The sequence below is a fragment of the Rhagoletis pomonella genome, unplaced genomic scaffold (genome assembly GCF_013731165.1).
Source record: "Rhagoletis pomonella isolate Grant_MI unplaced genomic scaffold, Rhpom_1.0 Rhpom_scaffold_00007, whole genome shotgun sequence".
Taxonomy (NCBI): domain Eukaryota; kingdom Metazoa; phylum Arthropoda; class Insecta; order Diptera; family Tephritidae; genus Rhagoletis; species Rhagoletis pomonella.
The window spans coordinates 43,193,395-43,211,692 of record NW_023458561.1 but is presented as its reverse complement, the minus strand read 5'-3'; the positions used below and the strand labels follow the sequence as shown (position 1 = coordinate 43,211,692).

General features: G+C 38.1%; 5 protein-coding genes across 5 annotated transcripts in view; 2 read left to right on the top strand and 3 right to left on the bottom strand.

Annotated features, from left to right (window-relative positions):
* Window positions 1–1,429, top strand: part of LOC118742872 (probable nucleoporin Nup54) — a 2,799-nt gene extending 1,370 nt beyond the window's left edge. The window contains exons 4-7 of the mRNA XM_036475279.1: window positions 1–202; window positions 271–832; window positions 916–1,035; window positions 1,114–1,429. The exon at window positions 1–202 is cut by the window's left edge and continues 30 nt beyond it. Coding sequence (XP_036331172.1) covers window positions 1–202; window positions 271–832; window positions 916–1,035; window positions 1,114–1,335 — 1,106 coding nt within the window. The 3' untranslated portion in view covers window positions 1,336–1,429. The remainder of the gene's footprint in view (window positions 203–270; window positions 833–915; window positions 1,036–1,113) is intronic.
* A 1,292-nt stretch (window positions 1,430–2,721) lies between these two features.
* Window positions 2,722–4,152, top strand: LOC118742870. Its single transcript, XM_036475277.1, has 2 exons — window positions 2,722–3,050; window positions 3,111–4,152. The coding sequence occupies exons 1-2, from the start codon at window positions 3,027–3,029 to the stop codon at window positions 3,912–3,914; spliced, it is 828 nt and encodes a 275-aa protein (XP_036331170.1). The 5' UTR covers window positions 2,722–3,026; the 3' UTR covers window positions 3,915–4,152.
* LOC118742869 (deoxyribose-phosphate aldolase) lies at window positions 3,918–6,012 on the bottom strand. The gene is made up of 3 exons (XM_036475276.1): window positions 5,897–6,012; window positions 5,250–5,836; window positions 3,918–5,185 (listed from the first exon to the last, which is right to left on the bottom strand). The coding sequence occupies exons 1-3, from the start codon at window positions 5,922–5,924 to the stop codon at window positions 4,817–4,819; spliced, it is 984 nt and encodes a 327-aa protein (XP_036331169.1). The 5' UTR covers window positions 5,925–6,012; the 3' UTR covers window positions 3,918–4,816.
* Window positions 6,013–7,813: 1,801 nt separating this feature from the next.
* On the bottom strand, window positions 7,814–10,185 carry LOC118742868 (putative ATPase N2B). The gene is made up of 5 exons (XM_036475275.1): window positions 9,531–10,185; window positions 9,024–9,457; window positions 8,768–8,939; window positions 8,438–8,701; window positions 7,814–8,365 (listed from the first exon to the last, which is right to left on the bottom strand). The coding sequence occupies exons 1-5, from the start codon at window positions 9,927–9,929 to the stop codon at window positions 8,243–8,245; spliced, it is 1,392 nt and encodes a 463-aa protein (XP_036331168.1). The 5' UTR covers window positions 9,930–10,185; the 3' UTR covers window positions 7,814–8,242.
* Window positions 10,186–14,922: 4,737 nt separating this feature from the next.
* On the bottom strand, window positions 14,923–17,761 carry LOC118743851. Its single transcript, XM_036476615.1, has 3 exons — window positions 16,858–17,761; window positions 15,968–16,774; window positions 14,923–14,945 (listed from the first exon to the last, which is right to left on the bottom strand). The coding sequence occupies exons 1-3, from the start codon at window positions 17,435–17,437 to the stop codon at window positions 14,923–14,925; spliced, it is 1,410 nt and encodes a 469-aa protein (XP_036332508.1). The 5' UTR covers window positions 17,438–17,761.
* Between the last annotated feature and the right edge of the window lie 537 nt (window positions 17,762–18,298).

The window sequence follows — 18,298 nt, the reverse complement described above, 5'->3', positions numbered from 1 at the left end:
ACACCATTATTGCCAAATGGAATTACCTGCAAGCTCTGTGGGGTACCGGAAAATCGTTTTACTCACAAAATGCAGTTCCGGTCGAAATTACGCCCCAAAATTATTTATGCCGTTTCAAGGCAATGGGCTATAGCCGCTTACCGGGAAAAGATAATAAAATGGGATTGGTCGCGCTGAATTTTAATAAACCGGTGGATGTAAAGTGAGAAAATAATTAGTACATAACTGCATATTTTAAATGTCTTTTAACATGTAAACACATTTTTTTAGAGCTCAACAACAGCAAATTATGACCTCACTTAACAGCGTCTTTGGCAATAAACCGAACTTGGCTATAAATATTGAGTCCAGCAAAGAGCATGAACAGAATAAGTGTCAGTTAGTCATATACGTAGAGGAGCGCTCCCAAATGTCCCCTAACGAAACGAAACGCATACTCGCCACCGAAGTTTCCAGCTATCTCAATCAGGCGAACATGAAAGCACAATTAGCCACTCTTGGTATTGCTGAAGTGCTGGCATTGGTTTTGCCCGACGAAGATCAACTTAAAGAATATTTAGAGAATCCACCAAAGGGCATTGATCCGCGCATGTGGCGTCAAGCCAAATTGGATAATCCAGACAAATCTAAGTTCATACCAGTACCAATGATTGGGTTCAATGACCTCAAATGGCGCACAAAGTGTCAAGAGCATGAAACAGAAACACATGCGCTATATCTAAAGAAAGTAGAAAAGGACTTGGCTGAATTAAGGCAAAGACATACTGCAGCAACAGCAAGAATAATGGAGCACAAGCGAAAATTAGCAGAATTAAGTCATAATATATTAAAAGTATGTAATTTTCTTAAATTTTTTTTTTTTTTTTGGAAAACAAAATTTATTAAAACGATTTGATGTAATGCTCTTATGTATAGATTATCGTAAAGCAAGAGTGCACTCGCAAAATCGGACTGGCATTAACACCAGAAGAGGAGGCGCTACGAACAAAGCTCGAAAATATGCAAGCCTTAGTATCAGCTCCAACACAATTTAAGGTATGTGGATAAACTTGTAATTTTTAACGTGTCATGCCTCAACAAACATTAATTTATTTAATTAATTTGTGTTTACAGGGACGTCTCAGCGAACTTTTATCCCAAATGCGCATGCAACGCAATCAATATGCTTTCAGCGGTGGTAGTGAATATGCTATAGACAAGGATAGTGAGGAGGAAATGAAATCATTTTTGGCTATGCAGCAGAAAGCGATGGAAGTACTGACAGAAGTCGTAACAAAGGACTTGAAAGCATTACAAATTATCATGGAAGGCATGCCTGAGCTGGTACGAGTTTAGTAGTGATTGATTAGAAATAAAGGAAGATTTAACGAAATATTTTATATCTGGAGTAAGTAAAAATAAATGAATAAATTGTTTTGCATTCGTATAATGGAAAATCAGGTGATTGCTAATACCATGTATAACTTTTGAGAATGCATAGTTTTTTACGTGGAATTTGCGATAAACCTAATTTGGTTTTAAGTAAGTTGATTTGTGGAAAATTACGATTTCAATTGTTTCTGCGTAAGACCGGGTCTAACACAGCCAGCTCAACCTACTATTTTCCCATTACATATTGTATATTCAGTATAAAATACCAGATTTTCATTATCACCATTTGTTTGTATTTCATTTTATGTAATACAATATTTTTTTCATAAGCAGGTATTTTCATTTTGTCGCATACAACAATTAACTTCTTAACGCGAAACTTTTTCAAAACATATTTCATCGTTTATATTGCATCTGCGTCCTTGTATGTTGGTAGCTGCATTATTGTTTAATATTTCCTGTTTGAGTATTAGCTAAAATATATATATATATATCTTTGCATTTAACGCGTCCATAGTTGTCTATGATTTTACTTAAAATCAAGCTGTAATAACTTTGAACTTGTATTTAGATGCGAGCAAGTTCACTAAGATTGCAGCTTTGATTATTGCAGGTGTGAGATGCAGTAGTCACTTTCGCGGCTGATTATAATGGTAAAATAAATATGCAGCTTCAACGGCATGTCAATGTACTCTTGCGAGCTCGTGGCAGGAAAATTTTTGAAATGCTATGCTTGCTACATTGGAAATACTGACTATATTTCGCATTAAAAGATCGCTCTTAAAATTCGTTATTTAGCTTTTTACTTCTTTTAGTTAAATATGCTCATATCAACAATTGCCTGCATGTATACACACCATAAGTGAATATTCATACAAACCTGCATGTTTCCTTAGCTTAAATATTCGCAGCACTTATGTATGTATGTATGTATGTACATATGTACATATGAGCGTGCGCATTTTGAGCCGCAACTATTGACTTTAGCTGTGCGACTTGTTTTCTGCATCTATCAGAGCCAGTTTAAACAATAGCATCTTTGTTTTATTTCGCATCCAAAGCAGACACGCGACAGTTGGTTCCAGTTTTCGCAAGCTTTTCGCGGCCGGTTTTGTTGTGTTTGACAGTAATTTTTGCTGGTGTTACATTAACATCATTACGATCGCTGTTTGTTGAATTGGCCGATGCTGGTTGGGAGCAGTTTGCAGACTAGCTTTGCAAAATAAAAACTTTAAATGAATTTAAGTTGTTCGCATACTTTTTATTATTTAACCATATACTCACTTATATTAACTATTTTTCTTTTAATAATACAAAAACACACATTAAAGACAGCTAAATAAGTTCACTTCCCCGTGGGCAGGCAGGCATACCACTGCAAGAGCGCACTATTTACTTAATTTCCCACTTTGTATACAGACTGGTTTGAGTTGCCCGCGCTGATTTGACTTCCGAGCTTCCGTTTTTGGTATATGTGTGGATAACTACCCCACATGCTTTCTTTTCTGTTGTGACGCTTTTCCTATGATATAAATGGCATTGTGCGCCTGCTGGAGTTTTATTTAACGTTCCGACGCGGTGATTGTACTATATTACGAGTCAGTAAGCGAAGCTGTATCGAAGTTATCGTTATTTTAAAAAGTACAAATACGTGAATGATGACTAAAAGCGTGATTTATGTGAGTGTGGAAAATGTTATTTAGTTGCATAAATTTCATTGGCCTATTATTTTCCTTCAGTTTCATTGGCTATTGATGTTAGGCATCGCTGTAGCAGCACCATCAAAGCTATCTGAGCGACAGTCAATGTCTCACAGTCAAGCAGCAACAGTTACTGTTACACCAAAATATCCTATTGAAGATATGCAACTTATGCAACCGCATTATATTACACTTGAGGATTTCGAATCATTGCTGCGTCGTGCGGGTGAACTCTTCCGACCAAATGCCTACGTTTCAGACGAATCAAAATCAATGGCAGCACAGCAAAAAAGTCAATTACAACCTTTAGTTGCTGCTTCTGAAGTGGCAACTCCCTATCGGCAAATTCAACCGCCCTCGGTGCAACCGTTCAATTTCTACATGCCACTCTTCGATTATGATCATGGCAAATTGGATACCAAGAGTAAACGTTTGGAGCATATTGTGCCACCACCAGCTCCAGGCAAAGGAGGTGATCAAACCAATTACTATGCTGCAAAACCTAAAAAGTTACCGAAAAAATTTAATGCTGGTACCAAACAAGTTAATGTAAAATGGTTAAATGCTTTCGAAAAGGAAGCCTTAAACGATGCTAGTGGTCGATTGCCGAAAGCAGTATATTTACTACACGATGAACGCAATCGTATTAACTTTGATGACTCTTTCTTTGGCGTTGATATGCAAGTGAAAATACCCAATAATCAACCCCATAAGGAGGAACATGTCGAGAGCAATGGTACGCAGGCGCAAGAAGAGTTTCTCAATCAGGGTGAAGAGGGTGGCGAGGAGGACTTATTGGCTTCGGCCGCTGGGCAAGTAGCACACCGCGTGTCCAAAGTCTAGTTAAAAGGTTCAGTCATAATTTATTATTATCATGTAAATCAAATGTACATAAATAGGTATCTTGTAAAAATTTACCAAAAAACCAATGTGTGTGGGGTATAATTTCAAATAAAATCAACACATCTGAAATGGCGATGCAAATATTGGCAGCAAAATCACTTGTGCTTTAGATACCAGCAGATACCAGTCTTTGAGAGGTTAAAATGACATCCAATAATTTAATGTTTAATAGTCGAATTAAAAAAAAAATATGTATTTCGCACGTTTAATAATATAATAGCTTAGAGTGAAAATTTGCTAGAGAAATTAAAAATGCGTCGATTCGAAAATGAAGGTCCTTGTTTTATGTTTTCTCGTTTATATTCATAGAAAGGATATTTTGCTAAGTCCAAAAAAGCTCAGAAAATGCAATAAGGCTAAAATAGGTCGAAATCTTTTAAAAAGATCGAAACTTTCTGATTCGTATAGAGTTTGGCTTTGCTTTAAACAGGGAAAGTTTTGCGAAATACTTGCAGAAAATGGCTATACAAGTTTTTTCCCTCTCCTGTACAATTTTTAAATTGGAACTTAGCTACTTTTCACTCTAAGCTAGCGATATAGAGATGTAACTCGAAATTTACGTTTTTGGAGATTTCATTATGCAGTTAATAAGCTTGATATGTAGAACATGTTCAGCCTAACAGATAACCAAACTTCCCAAATATGGCGAAGATAGGTGTCTTTCCATCTGTTTTTTCTATACCATTTGTATGAATTGGTAAAACTTTGATTGCGTTTTCCCACAAAATTGAAATTTTGAAATACTTCGTTATATTATTAAACGTGCGAAATATTTTATCAAAATGTTTAAAATTAAATGTCTGCATTTCCAGAATGAAAATTTTAATACATAACTGCATTAATTATTTTGCAGCTACCTTGGCGTCAGCACTGTTACTGTCTGCCACTTGCTGACCTTTGACAAGCTCATTAACAGCTTCCACAATTTTATCTAGCAGTCCAGATGCACCAAAGCGAAAAAGATTAGGTTGTAACCACCGTGCGCCCAAAGTTTCTTTCACGAGTGTAAGCCAAGCAATTGCATCGGGGACCGTGCGCACTCCACCCGCTGGCTTTAGCCCCACCAAAATGTTTTTTCGGCGTTCAAACTCTTGTATAGCATAAATCATTACCAATCCAGCTGGGAGTGTTGCGTTTACAGTCTCCTTGCCGGTAGATGTTTTGATGAAGTCAGCGCCAGCTAACATGCAGGCCATAGACGCCTTATATACCTGAACGAATTAAAAAATTATAATTTTATCACTTGATGTACACAGTAAAACAAAATTATTTTACATTCTCCATGTTACCCAGTTCCCCTATGGCTAATATTGTTTTCAGATGCGCTCTTTCACCACAAGCTTTGCGCATAGTGCACACCTCGTTGTAGACACCCTTCCAATCACCTACAAGTGCTAATTGACGATTTATAACAATATCAATCTCTGTGGCCCCTGACTCAATAGCAAAGTGGATTTCGCTCAGACGCGAATCCAGCCCATATTGCCCAGCTGGAAAGCCGGTTGCCACGGACGCTATTGGTATAACATTATATTTGTTTAATTGCTTCAACTTCGCAGTGGCATCGACAACACGCGCTGGATATACACATACGGCGGCCGTGTGTATATGCGGAAGCAGTGTCGGTTTGACACCAAGCTGCAGCAATATATGCTCTGGTATAGGAAATGCAGCGCGCTGGCACAGACTGCGAACGTTGGCAGCGGTGTCATCGCCGCCCAACGTGGTCGAATCGGTCAAGGTAAGTGCTTTTAACGCCCATACTACTCGATTAAGGCCCGATACGCTGCCCCGCTTGGAAATTTCTGCAGCAATTTGTTCCAACTGACGACTAGAGATCACACAATCGAGCAGCGACTCGTCTAAAATTTGTTGTTTTGATTTATATTGGAAATATTTTCTATTTAGGACTTTATACATACCAAATGGTAAAATTGCATTCACTTTCATATTTAATACATATACTAATTATCGAATCTTCTGTTCCAGTGCACTTGTTGATAAGAAATGACGGTGCGTGAACAGCTATCAACAACTCTAATCATGATTCAATTATTAAAGGTTTTGTAAGTAGCTTTTTTCTAAAATTTGGCACTCCCACCCACAGGGATGATTAATGGAAGCAGGAGAAAAAGGGGAAGAATTCAATCACACTTCCTAAAATGGGAGCTAAATTCCATAAAAAGGTGTGGATAATAGTGAATGGTGGTATTTTAAAACAAAAACGAATTTGATTTAATTGCTTAATTTAAACAAGCTTATTTACATCGAATATAACCCCCAATTGTTATTAAAAATAAATATTTCTATGTACATATATACCAAACTTGCGAACGTCAGATGGCGCATAACTCGAGGGATGGTCCACTTTCAGCTTTTATTGTTGTATTTGTTTGCCAGATGATGGATATGAAGAAGCTATTTGTTTGTGGAAAATATGCAATATTTATTTAAAAAAAAAACGGCAAATAAAAAAATTTGGAGCTTACGTTTCTTTCGCGGTTATGGCTCGATTGTTTCGAATATGGTAATTCGAATTCTTTGATGTCGCACTTTTAATGTTCTGGGGAGAATATTCAACACTGGCTTACACAGCCGCAATTGGCGATTCGTGCCGGACGAACTCAGGAAGAATAAAAATGACACGCAGCTACTGAACGACTGAGATAGGGAACGTGATCTACATCGTCAAATGAGAAGTGGCGTAATGGGGTTTTCGCACGAGGCGATTTTCAGGCAACTTTTGCGTTCACCTCACGCCGGGTTGCACGAAAAAAAATTTGAATGACTAAAAATATCAAAATATAAAAAAATATCAAAATATTCGCCATAAAAAGGCGTTTGCATTGTTCAACTTTGCGTTCTACTTTTAGTTGAACGGCCTTTCAACTAAATCGCTTTCAACAAAGTTGGTCGCCAGCCAACGTTCGCCTCGTGCGTACACCTTTTAGGTGTGCAATTACTTCGCGCCATTGACTAAACCGAGCTGTCGTGTGACGATTGGGCCTATGCGTCAAAGTCTCATTCGGAGACACTAGGATTGTGTTGTGGAGGACAATACCTAAATACCTTCGTTGGCTTATTTACCAAAACCATTGTACGCTTTACTTTACAGCGACTTGGCAGAATCAAGAGGTCTCCAAGAATATCGACAAATACATTTCGGCCTTTAAGGGAATTTCGTCTCTTTAGCCTACATTGAATTTCTGTAGTCCAACGATTCTCACCCATTTTGTCCTGTTGGCGCCAGCGAATGAAGAACAAACATTTCTTCAAATTTAAAAAGTAAAAATTTCACTACTAACATTTTAAAAATGTTCTTAAAACTTGCAAGGAAATTCGGAAAAGAAATATCACTGTTTTTGTTTTTAGGAGTAGGGTGGGAGTGTCATTGATAAAATTAGAGCGAGAGAAAGTTTTTCTTACAAAACCTTTCATTATTGAATCATGAACTCTAATCAGAATCTGGCAGCAGTTAGCTGTCAGATTCTTTGGCACGCTACATTCGGTAAACCGCTGACTTTATAAATTACGATCAAAAATTTGATTCGAAGCACTATGGACTGTTACATAACACTCTTTTCCTAAACAACTGTCGTAAGTAAAAAAAAACTAGTGTAGAGTGTGCTGAAAAATCTTGTTTTTTTGGTTGTGAAAACGAAGTTTATAAAAACCAAAAAAATTGTGTTTATGAGTCATAATTCTATGATTTGGCTTCAAAATGTTAAAAACCGAGATAAAAAGTATTTTGTGTTACAACTTTCCATCTATTAAGACGCCTTTGCCTGAAAGATGTAAAAGATATCTAAAAATGAATAAATATAAATATATAAACGACATTTTTTTTTACATATGTACATGTGTATGTATGTATGAACATTTTATTGCTTTTATCGTTGTACAGTAATTGCTATCTCTTAGTTACTTAAAATTGGCTAATATTGCTTTAGCAAATAAATATTTTCTGAATAATACTATTATTAAAGCGTTTTCTTTAAATATGTGGCAGGGTTTGCTTCGACTAACAAATTAAATATATGCAGTTATACATACGTGTGTATCAACATAAATAATAATTTTAAGCTTTGAGCCTAAAAATATTAAAATATACTCGAATCAGAGTACATTAAACTACAAAAAAGCCTGGCAAATTTGTTTAACTTAAAATGATGTTTTTGGTCTTTAACTAAAATTTAAATTAAGTACATATGTATGCATGTATGGTCACTGGCCAAGTTGTGTGCTGTTCGAACAATATACAAAACTTTTCAACGATGCTTAGCCCATTGCTCCCAATACTCCTTCTTTTGCATTTCATATAAGCGCGATACTGTGCGATCGAATGCAAAAGCTTCTTCGTCGCCAGTAAAATAATTAGCCGTAGATTCTTTCTATAAGATTATAGGAAAAATAAGCGTATTAAAATATATGTATGTTATTGGTACTTCCTCCATTTTACTCACAGAGCCCTGTTGAATATTCAAATCGTCCATTAGAGTACGCTCAGAATCCGCTAGACCTGCTGGCTTGTCTGTAATGTCAAAAAGTGATGCTAGCGGCGTTTCGGCGGAGATAACCACGCGCACACGATTATCGTAAAGCGTATCAATTAGCGTAATAAATCGACGCATTTGACTCTTAATAAATAAATTCATCTTAGGCACATCGTTTATCAGCACTGTATGGAAAAGTTGTGCGATTTGCAAGTAATCACTCCCCGCCAGAGGCTAAAGTACAAAGAAATCTCATATAATAAACAAGGTCAGAGTGGTTTATGCATTTTTGTCACATACGCGATCACAGAGCTCGTTGAAGCTGCTGTCTAAGACACGTCCGCAAGTTTTTTGAAAAGTCAAATCTCTTCCGAAATGGGTTATGGTGCGTGGTCGCACAATATCATTTTCCTGTGTACAAAGAATTTTGAACATGCGATTCATTTCGGCATCAGCGTCCGTTTCCGATTTGCTAAAGTGAATGTACATGTTAAGAAATAATAGTATCAATAATAGTATTATTTATCACAAATCTGTTTCATTATTTTATACATACACAAAGTAATTTGTTGATCCCGATTGAGCAATGCGCCTATAGTCAATGCCGCTGTTCAATTCGCTAACCTTGCAACGGTGCTGCAATATATCGATAAAAGGCAGAAAATTGCTACGCTGCAAACCGTTTTTGTACAATTCCTCAGGATGTCGATTACTCGTAGCTACCATGACAAGGCCATCGTTAAATAAATGAGTGAATAAACGTTTTAATATCATAGCATCCGCAATATCAGTCACTTGGAATTCATCAAAGCAAATAAGCCAAGACTCCGCTATTATTTGATCAGCTACCGGACGTGTGGGATCATAAGGTATTGGGCTTTCTGTGTTAAAGGCGCGGTCAGCAGGCCCTCTTTGCTCTTTCGTGACATGTATTCGTTTGTGTACATCCGTCATGAATGAATTAAAATGGACACGCTGCTTTTTTTTAATCTAATGTTAAATAGTTCATACAAAATGAAACTAAAAAGGCCTTCAAATAAATTGTACATAAGTATATTCTTACGTCAGTGCATGCATCAAAGAACATATCCATTAGAGTAGTTTTACCACCGCCAACACTTCCGAATATATACAGTCCCTGAGGTACATCGTCGCCTACATTTAACTCCACTCCATTTTTATTTCTACCGCCTCTGAGTAAAGAGCTTAAAAACCCACCGCCAGTAGCTTTCTGAGCTGGTCGATAACTCTGTATGCTATTGTAAAGTGCTTCCAGCCTTTGCGTAGTCGCTTCCTGTTCAGTGTCTGGCATCAATTCCTTGCTTTCAACGCGTTTGTTGTACACAGACAAGGGGCTTATATGCCGCCTTTGAGCGAAGGTTTGCGAATGTAGTGCCAGAAGTACATGTTGATAATCAGCGCCAAGGTTCAAACGGGAGCTTATGCCTATTGCCTTCATCATTTTGCACTTTTGTTTTGTAATCACCAACGAGGCACACACAATGCGACAACTTAATGTTTTAAGACTGCAGCGAAATTTAGTTAAGTGTATATTTTAATTAGTTGTAGTCTGATGTAGAATTTCTTTGTCATCTCTTCATCGTTATGTAAAATATTGCTCACGACAGCACGTTCTAGTTCAAGATCGAGGTCGAAAAAGTTTCCTAAATTCTGACGTGATGACCGCGAATTGTTTGTGCCAAATGATAAACCTTTACAGCTGATCAGCTGTTTCACACCTGGGTAGTTAACAGGGTGTTGTGTATTGTAGTATATTATTCGCACAGTGTTGGCAAAATACGCACCTGCCTCTCGTAAAATAGAATTATGTATATACATATAAAAAATTTAAATCAATTTGCCGACATACATAAGTTATATTCTGATAGTGTTTCTCAACTCAAAAAACCAGCAAATGAGCGCCAGGCCAAACTATTATTCTGCTACTTTTCTGGTAGAAAAATCTGAAGAGTCATATAAACGACACAAGTACTTAGTGTGGCAGAAGGTTACATTTCTTGAAACAAAAATCCGACTATATTTTATCACGACTAACAGTTCTACTCGAGTGCTACTGGGTTTACTCTATGAAGCGCTGTAGTTGAGATGCAGCGAAGTGGCTTCGGACTCTTTTAATTTTGCCTGGTATCGGGTCCAACCCCAGACTAGAAACCTATATCTGCTGAATATGTCTAAGAAGGCTCCATTCCAACTTAAACAGATGAAGGTATCTAAATTCCCGCGACAGCCGGTTCAATGCACCGGAATAGCTCCCGACCATGGGTTTTCGTCCCTGCGACTTGACCCCATTTGGATCGGCGAACCCCAAAAAGGCATCAAAATACCTCTTCTGGCGTCAGACCACAAAAGGCCTCTACCAAACGGTTGGTGGCTCCTTGCTGCCAGAGCTAAAGGGCACTCACTGCCTCCACCGCTGCCAACAACTCGCACAGGTACGCTCTAGCCCAGGGAGTTTCTATGGCTTAACGGAGCTCTCATGAGCAACAAAACTTCCGCCATACTCCTATTCTTCCACAACCTTCATACCGCTCTAATTCCCTTGAGAGTGTTGTAGATTTATGTTGACGCGATACTGCCAACGACCACCAATAGCCCATAACTACATAAGCGGCAGGAAGAATAAGTACAAGGTTGCCAACCCCTTTTATTCCACACTTCTCGAATCGCTGCCAGACACCTAAGAAGACTAAAATACTGTAATTGAAATCCAATGCACCACAGAGTAAGACTGAAGAAGTAAACGTTGTCACGTGTCGGATTGGAATACTCTGAGCTATGGCCCAAGAGACGAAGTTGCTTCACACCTCAACCCTTCTGTCAAGCTCGCAAGTGACATCGTCTTATCGGTGTACTGGCGTATAAGTGTTACCATCTTCGCCAGAATGATCCCGGTGGTCGCACCTTGTCAGATCCGAAGCGTGGAACTACTTCAGAGGACACTTTATATGGTGTCCTTTGGGGGAATATGCCAAAAATTTCGTGATCAAGAATCTGATAAAATCCACAGCGTGCCTTACTTTAATCAACAGAAAAGTTGGGATGGTGGGCATCGGGAAAACAAAAGCCTCCAAAGCCAATGACCCCGACGAAATAGGCATACTGATGCAGACAAAATTGAGTAACAGTAGAATACCTAAAGGTTCACAATTTCTCGATCTCGATTGCTATTCTCGTTATTCCTGATTTGTGGAGAGTGGTCGCACTACTTAAACCGGAGAAATTTGCTCAACACTTCCATAAACACGTGGTTAGGTTGGACCTGTCGAAAGCTTTCGTCACCATTTGGCACTCCTCTCTACCGCATGGACTCAAACAAATTATATGAGTAGTTGACAAAGATCAGCAGCTTCTTCCCAATTCTATTTCTTCTTCTTCTTTTCTATTGGCGCTGTAACCGCCTAAGCGATTTCGCCGAGTCCAAAACAGCACGCCATTCGTTTCTCTTCAGTGCCAACTGACGCTAATTGGAAATGCCAAGTGTTTTCATTATCCATGCCTCCGAGCTGTTTAATTTTGTAATACTTATATTCGGTTGCGTGAGCCCTCATAGGGAGTTTCCCTGATATGAAAAGCTCACGATTGCTCAATATTAACTGAAAAAACTGTAAGCACTGTCCCTCCTAGAGTAACCGAACCAAGTTTTGATTCATACCTTGTTATAAACGGTACAAAAACAGCCTTCTGAGGATTTATGCTGATGCCCTTATAGGCACACCAATTTGGGCACCTGGAACAACTGCACTTGTAACGTCCAAGACAGTACTGCTGAAATTGTCCGTTACTATAATTTCCAGGTCATCCGCGGAACCCACAGCATCGTGTCCACACTCATGTAGTCTAATTAAAAGGTCGCCTATCACAAGTGACCAAAGCAAGGGAGAAACGACTCTACTCTGCGAAAAGCCTCTGATGACTCTGATCAGTGTTGCCCAAGGGCAATGTAATTTCACGCGAACGAAACATAGTGTAGATCCAAGCGCTGCGTTATTGTGGTATGTTTCATAAAAATTGGGCATGGGGATATTTGACAGTTCTTTGGCGCGGTGGCTGTTAGTGATGCACAGAATCGAGGAACTGGAACAGGAGAACCGGGTCCTTTAAAGAACCGACCGGTTCGGTTCTTACAAGAACCGAAAAACCGCTCCGTAAGGACCGACACTCGATTCCAAAAGAACCGAAAAACGGTTCTCCAAAAAAAAAAACGAAACACAATTTCGGAAGCACCTAAACTCAATTCGAAATGAACTGAAAATCGGTTCTGGAAGAACCGAAACTCGATCCTAAAAGAACCGAAAATCGGTTCCTGAAGAATCGGGAAATGATGAATGATTAGAATAACCGAAAGAATAAGTAAAAATACCTGAAAAATCATTCCAAAAGAACCGAAACCGGATCCTACAGAATCGAAAATAAGCGTACTGGGCTAAAAATTGATTATTGTTGCATAAAGTCTAAATATGAAGATATCAGAGCGAAATTCAATTTAGATATGCTTTACAAAGTTCGTTTGGTTCGAGGTACTATATCATATAGCCGTCATATACCCGATCTGACCGACTCACAACAACGTCGTTGTTTTTGATGCTATCGACTTGAAATTCGGGTTGTTTACATAATATGAAGTTCTGAGTTGACGTACAATTTTTTTTTTGTGATTTTAATGTTATGCTAGTTCTTTTCCTCATCTCTGACGTTTTCAAATTGCTGTCAGCTGCGATTTGAATGCATAATAAGTAGACTGTGGAAGTATGTTATAATAATTAAATAAATAAATAATAAAATAAAGGAATAAATTTTTGTACATTTGTTTATAGTTATGGGGTACATTTAGGCTTCGTTTTCCAGCATCATTTATCGGCAACATTTGTTTGGAGTTATTCCTTTTCATCTAATTAATACAATATGAACCGAATCGGATTACAAATACGGGTTTTTGAAATATCTCGACTCCTGCGCCACCTATCGTATTAATTCATCTTTCGTATTGCATTGTGGTTGGCGTTTTAAGCCTACTGTGAATTTTCAAGTCCCTAGGTCATCAAGAAGTAGGTTAAAAATGGATTGCCAGATTTGACCCAAACAAACATACAAACATACATACAGAGCAAGTAAAACAAAAGCTTGTAAAAAAAGAACATCGGCAAAATCGAAAAATTCAAGTTTTCAAATGGAAACAATACTTTTTTTTTTAATGAAATACTAAAGGCTTATTTAAATTTAATTTTATGTATTTTATTTTTAAAACACAAATAACAACTAAGGAATGAATATATTATACATGTATGTATGTATTTATTTTCTTTGCTTTACTCTATAACAAAAATATAAAAAGAAATCGAGTTCAAAAACAAAATTCTAAACTTTTTTCTTAAGCTATTTCGATAAGGCCTATTTCCGTTAGCACTTTTTTGAGAACCGTAACCGGTCTAAATTTCCGATTCTCCTTGGAACCGGACTCGACAGAAGCCGGTTTTCAAATACTCGGAACCGCACAGCACTAATGGCTGTAAATCGTTTGAGAATAGCCCCGCTGAAAAACCTTGATTCCCATTCTAACTGATACAAAAGTAGTTTCACTAAAAAAAAAATTTCAATATAAAAATTTCAAAAGCTAAATACTCAAAATTTTTCACTTTGAATGTCTCTTGATCAAATTTCACCAGATCTTAACTACTTACTTTGAAAATTGCATTTAAACTACAAAATTTCTAAATAACACAGTTCAACAAAATTTTACCACCTGAGTAAAACACATCGTTTCTGGTAGATTTCCTAGCGCTCAATCCAAATATGGCCGCAGAATTTCTCTAGAACGTCAGAGTTTGTAGACATCCTAACCTCAAGGTGCTAAAAGACGGATTTTTTTTTTGGCGATATTTGAGGTTATACTATGACACAACAAACTTTTTAAGTAATTTCTACTTAGCACATCATTTAGTATTACTCTTCTCCTTTAAAATTCATTTTCGTTTCCCTTTCTCGAGATATACCAGTTTTAATGTGCCGTACTTCGGTATTAGGTATGATGACTCATGCTTACGAAGTAATACCGAAGTACAGCACATTGAAAGAGGCATATCTCGAGAAAGCAAAATCGAATCGCACGAAATGAAAATGATATAGGGGAAGAGTAGTGCTAAATGATGCCCTAAGTAGAAATGAGCAAAAAAAAATGTTGTTCTCTTAATATAACCTCAAATATCCGCAAAAACGTGTTTTTGGCACTTTGAGGTTAAGATGTCTTAAAATCCTAACGTGCTAGAGCAATTATGCGGCCACATTTGGATTCAGCACCAGAAAATCTGTAAGAAACGATGTGGTTTGCTCACGTGATTGAAAAAAGGCAAAATTTGTCCAGCTGTGTAATTTTTGCTATATCTCTGAGCAGTGTTCACTTGACTAAGATCACATAATAGCCTGTTTTCACCGAACCTTTACTGCAATTTACGCTTAGCATCTGTTGTAATTGTAATTAAAAGAGAAAATTAATTGTATTACAGAACAATGTTAATTTAATTTGGGCGATTTAAAGCTATGTTTACATAACAACATAAATTACCTGATTTCTTGCAAATTGCATCACGGAAGCCAAGTGCGCTAAAGTTTACCTAGATTATTTTTTATAGGCGGTAGAATATGGTTTTTACTATTATATACATTAGGGTGGTCTTTAAAAATCAAATCAGTGATGTTTTTCAGTCTCACTACTTCAATCGGTAATACGACGGTCACCGATATCACTTACAAATGTTGGTCCCGATTGGAGACAGTTAATCCGTGTCGCACAGGGGCCAAAGTTCAGATTCCTTTATAGAGGTTAAAAAAATTAAAATACATTTTTTTGCCAACTCATACCCAAAATCGATACTACCGTAGTCGAATATATCACATTTAGATTTTGGTCCCGATTGGAGTCGATTAAGGCGCGCCGCGATGGGGTCCAAGGACGGATGCTCCATGAAGACTTAAAAAATTAATAATTTTTTTTTCATTTAATAGCCAAATCGATACTACTAAAGTCGAAGATATCACATAAAAATTTTGGTGCCGATTGGAGTCGGTTAAGAAGGCGTCTTCATAGGGTAATCTGAATTTTTACCCCTATGTGCAACACCTTAACCGACTCCAATCGGAGCCATAATTTGTATGTGATATCTTCGACTATACTATATCACTAATCTGATATAAAAATTTGCTGCCTACATTTAAGGACCACCCTAATGTACACACCTTTAGGCACAATTTGTAGATTACTTTATGCTAGAGTTTACTTTAAGCGGTGGAAATGTCTAGTATAAAGGGAGATTTAATAAAGCTCTTTACTGCAATTAAGCTTTCGGTGAAAATATGCTATGAGAAACTCTAATTTGGCTATTTGACTATCTAATTTTATGTTAAATAATACTCGTAAATTTATTATAAAAAATACATTTTTTTTTTATTTTCAAGAAAATTTAAGTTTAACGAAATTCATTATACTTAAAATTAAGCTCAAAATCTGTATATAGTAACTCAAATTGAGGCGGTCCGTCGCATTTATCCCCTCATAATCGGTATAATTCTCCACCTTTGCCTTTGTGCCGTCCCTTACCGATGTGTCTTTATGGCTTGGGGGTAGTGGAAAGCAATAAACTCGCTCTACTTCCATTACCTCCCCCTCGCCTGCCTGTTCAAGTACTGTTAGCGGTACACATAATGCTGGCTCTTCGGCAGGGCTTTGTTTCTCATAAGGTACGCCAACTCTGGTGATGTTAAACGCCGGCATCAAGGAGCTTGGTATATTTAATCCATTTAATGCTTGCGGCGGATCAGAGCTATCTCCATTAAAACTATAACTGACGTTTTGTTGTGCCAGCTTTTGGCGTTCCAATGAAGCTATGAAATCTGTTGGCCACACTTTGCTAACGTCAGCGGTTGGCATTTCCGTTTCCGACTCGGCTTCTGATTCTGATTTAACTTCATTCTCATTTTCATTTTCACTTTCATTTTCCAGTGAACTTTCGGAAGTTTCCTGATGCTTCCAAGTATGCTTTTTCAGTGTATGTAAGTGCGCCGAAGTTTCGTCAATTGAATCATTTATTTGTTTGACCATCTCCAGTATATTCAGATCGGACATATTGAAATGTATGTAGTATTTGGTTGGTGGAGAGACGGCGGAGAGATGCTGTGCGCGTGTCGTCGTCGATATGCGTTTGCGTTCATATTTCTGATTCAATGGCGATGCGCCGGCAGTTTGTATGCCAGCAATCGGATGCTCGACGCCAAGGCGTTCCAATGAAGCTGCAGCTGTAAATTTTAACAAATCTATTCTTTAGCACTTACCACAATAAACAGTTAGATACTGCAAATTTAAAATGAGTGCAACTTACGGCGCTTGCGGCTGTACATTGCTGTCGTAGCAGCAACGGGTGGCGCCGTAGGTTTTTGAATTTCGTCGGGACTCAGCGGACGCTCCGGCGGCTTCCATGTACCATATACAATCGACTCTAATAATGGACCATCTTGCTGGACGATGTTTTCCTCGCGCGACCCCAAATCGATGCGATCCTGCAGCACTGCAAGCGGTGGCGGTACCAGCGGCGTTGGTGGTGTCATTATAATGCTGTGAGGTGGTGTCACTGCATCGCCAACTATGGGCCTCCAACCGCCAGACGGGCTACTTGGCGCTGGCGTAGCAAAGGGCAAAAGCATTGGTTGGTGTGGTGGCGCTTCTGGTTTAAAACCTTGCGGAAGCGCGATAGTCATCCGCTTTGCGTCCGCTTCTACAGCAGCGCCGAGTGCGCCAAGCGGTAAGTAATCTACCGTGTTTGGTGCTTGCGCGCTGCAGCAATATGTTGAAAGCAAGAGCAAGTGCAACATATAACACGAGTACATTATGTGGCTGGCAGTGTGCACTGTGTTAACTATTTTACAGGTGGTAGTATTTGGGTGTGATTTGCGCAGTCGCATTGAGTCAAATTTAAATTTTTATGCACGCAAAACACTGTCTTCGTCGTAGGCTAATATTATTTTAGACACGTTTGTATGTATTTGGGTCAGCTTCTGCGGCGTAGATATGTGTGTGTGTGAGTTCTCTATACACCTTTTTCAAACAATAATTTTACCGTAAACTTTGCTATTAAATCGCACAATACAAACTTTTGTTTACCGCGCCGCTTTTGTGTTTACCTCTTTCTTTGCAGGCTATTGTGTTATTGGGCGTTCATCTAACGGCTGTCAACGTACGCGCATGCGCTATATGCTATACTCTGCGCTTAAACAACAATAAAATATCAACACAAGAACAACTTAGTAACACTTCGAACACTAAGCCGCACAATTGCCGATGGCGACGAACAGCAATAAGTAATAAATTTCGATGTTTTGTACACTGTGTAGCCAACAATAAAATCACATATGCGCACACATACATACATACATATATAAATATGTATGGTGTATATAGGTTTCTAAATAAATAACTAAGTTTGCTTCTTTCTATCTTTCGTTTTGTCTTGAATTCTTTGGATCACTCCGTGTCTGTGGAATCGACCGTACCGTTTCGCATAAGTTGAGCAACTGAAGCGCATCCACAGTTTGGCCCAGCATCGATGCTAACGATGCTTCATGATGGACGCTTCATTATTCTATTTTGTTTCGAAACATTATTGAATTCTTAGGCGAAAGAAATGCTTTTGTTATAAACATTCTTCTTTTTTTTTTTGATCATCCTATTAATTGTTTGCAAGCACGCAGCAGTTTTGTGATGTTGGTTTTTCACTTTTTCAAATTTCTACTTCGATGGGTACTTTAATAAGGAAGACTATACAA

What these genes read in the sequence shown, in the direction of transcription:
- LOC118742869 (XM_036475276.1), bottom strand. Translation starts at nt 5,924, where the DNA reads ATGAAAGTGAATGCAATTTTACCATTTG. An exon ending in GAATGCAATTTTACCATTTG is followed by an intron (nt 5,837 to 5,896) that starts GTATGTATAAAG and finishes AACAAATTTTAG; the next exon opens with ACGAGTCGCTGCTCGATTGT. An exon ending in AACTGGGTAACATGGAGAAT is followed by an intron (nt 5,186 to 5,249) that starts GTAAAATAATTT and finishes TAATTCGTTCAG; the next exon opens with GTATATAAGGCGTCTATGGC.
- LOC118742868 (XM_036475275.1), bottom strand. Translation starts at nt 9,929, where the DNA reads ATGATGAAGGCAATAGGCATAAGCTCCCGTTTGAACCTTGGCGCTGAT. An exon ending in GGATCAACAAATTACTTTGT is followed by an intron (nt 8,940 to 9,023) that starts GTATGTATAAAA and finishes CATTCACTTTAG; the next exon opens with CAAATCGGAAACGGACGCTG. An exon ending in TGAATATTCAACAGGGCTCT is followed by an intron (nt 8,366 to 8,437) that starts GTGAGTAAAATG and finishes ATAATCTTATAG; the next exon opens with AAAGAATCTACGGCTAATTA.
- LOC118742870 (XM_036475277.1), top strand. Translation starts at nt 3,027, where the DNA reads ATGATGACTAAAAGCGTGATTTAT. An exon ending in TGACTAAAAGCGTGATTTAT is followed by an intron (nt 3,051 to 3,110) that starts GTGAGTGTGGAA and finishes ATTTTCCTTCAG; the next exon opens with TTTCATTGGCTATTGATGTT.
- LOC118743851 (XM_036476615.1), bottom strand. Translation starts at nt 17,437, where the DNA reads ATGCGACTGCGCAAATCACACCCAAATACTACCACCTGTAAAATAGTT. An exon ending in AATGTACAGCCGCAAGCGCC is followed by an intron (nt 16,775 to 16,857) that starts GTAAGTTGCACT and finishes TAAAATTTACAG; the next exon opens with CTGCAGCTTCATTGGAACGC. An exon ending in GATTTTGAGCTTAATTTTAA is followed by an intron (nt 14,946 to 15,967) that starts GTATAATGAATT and finishes CAATTACAACAG; the next exon opens with ATGCTAAGCGTAAATTGCAG.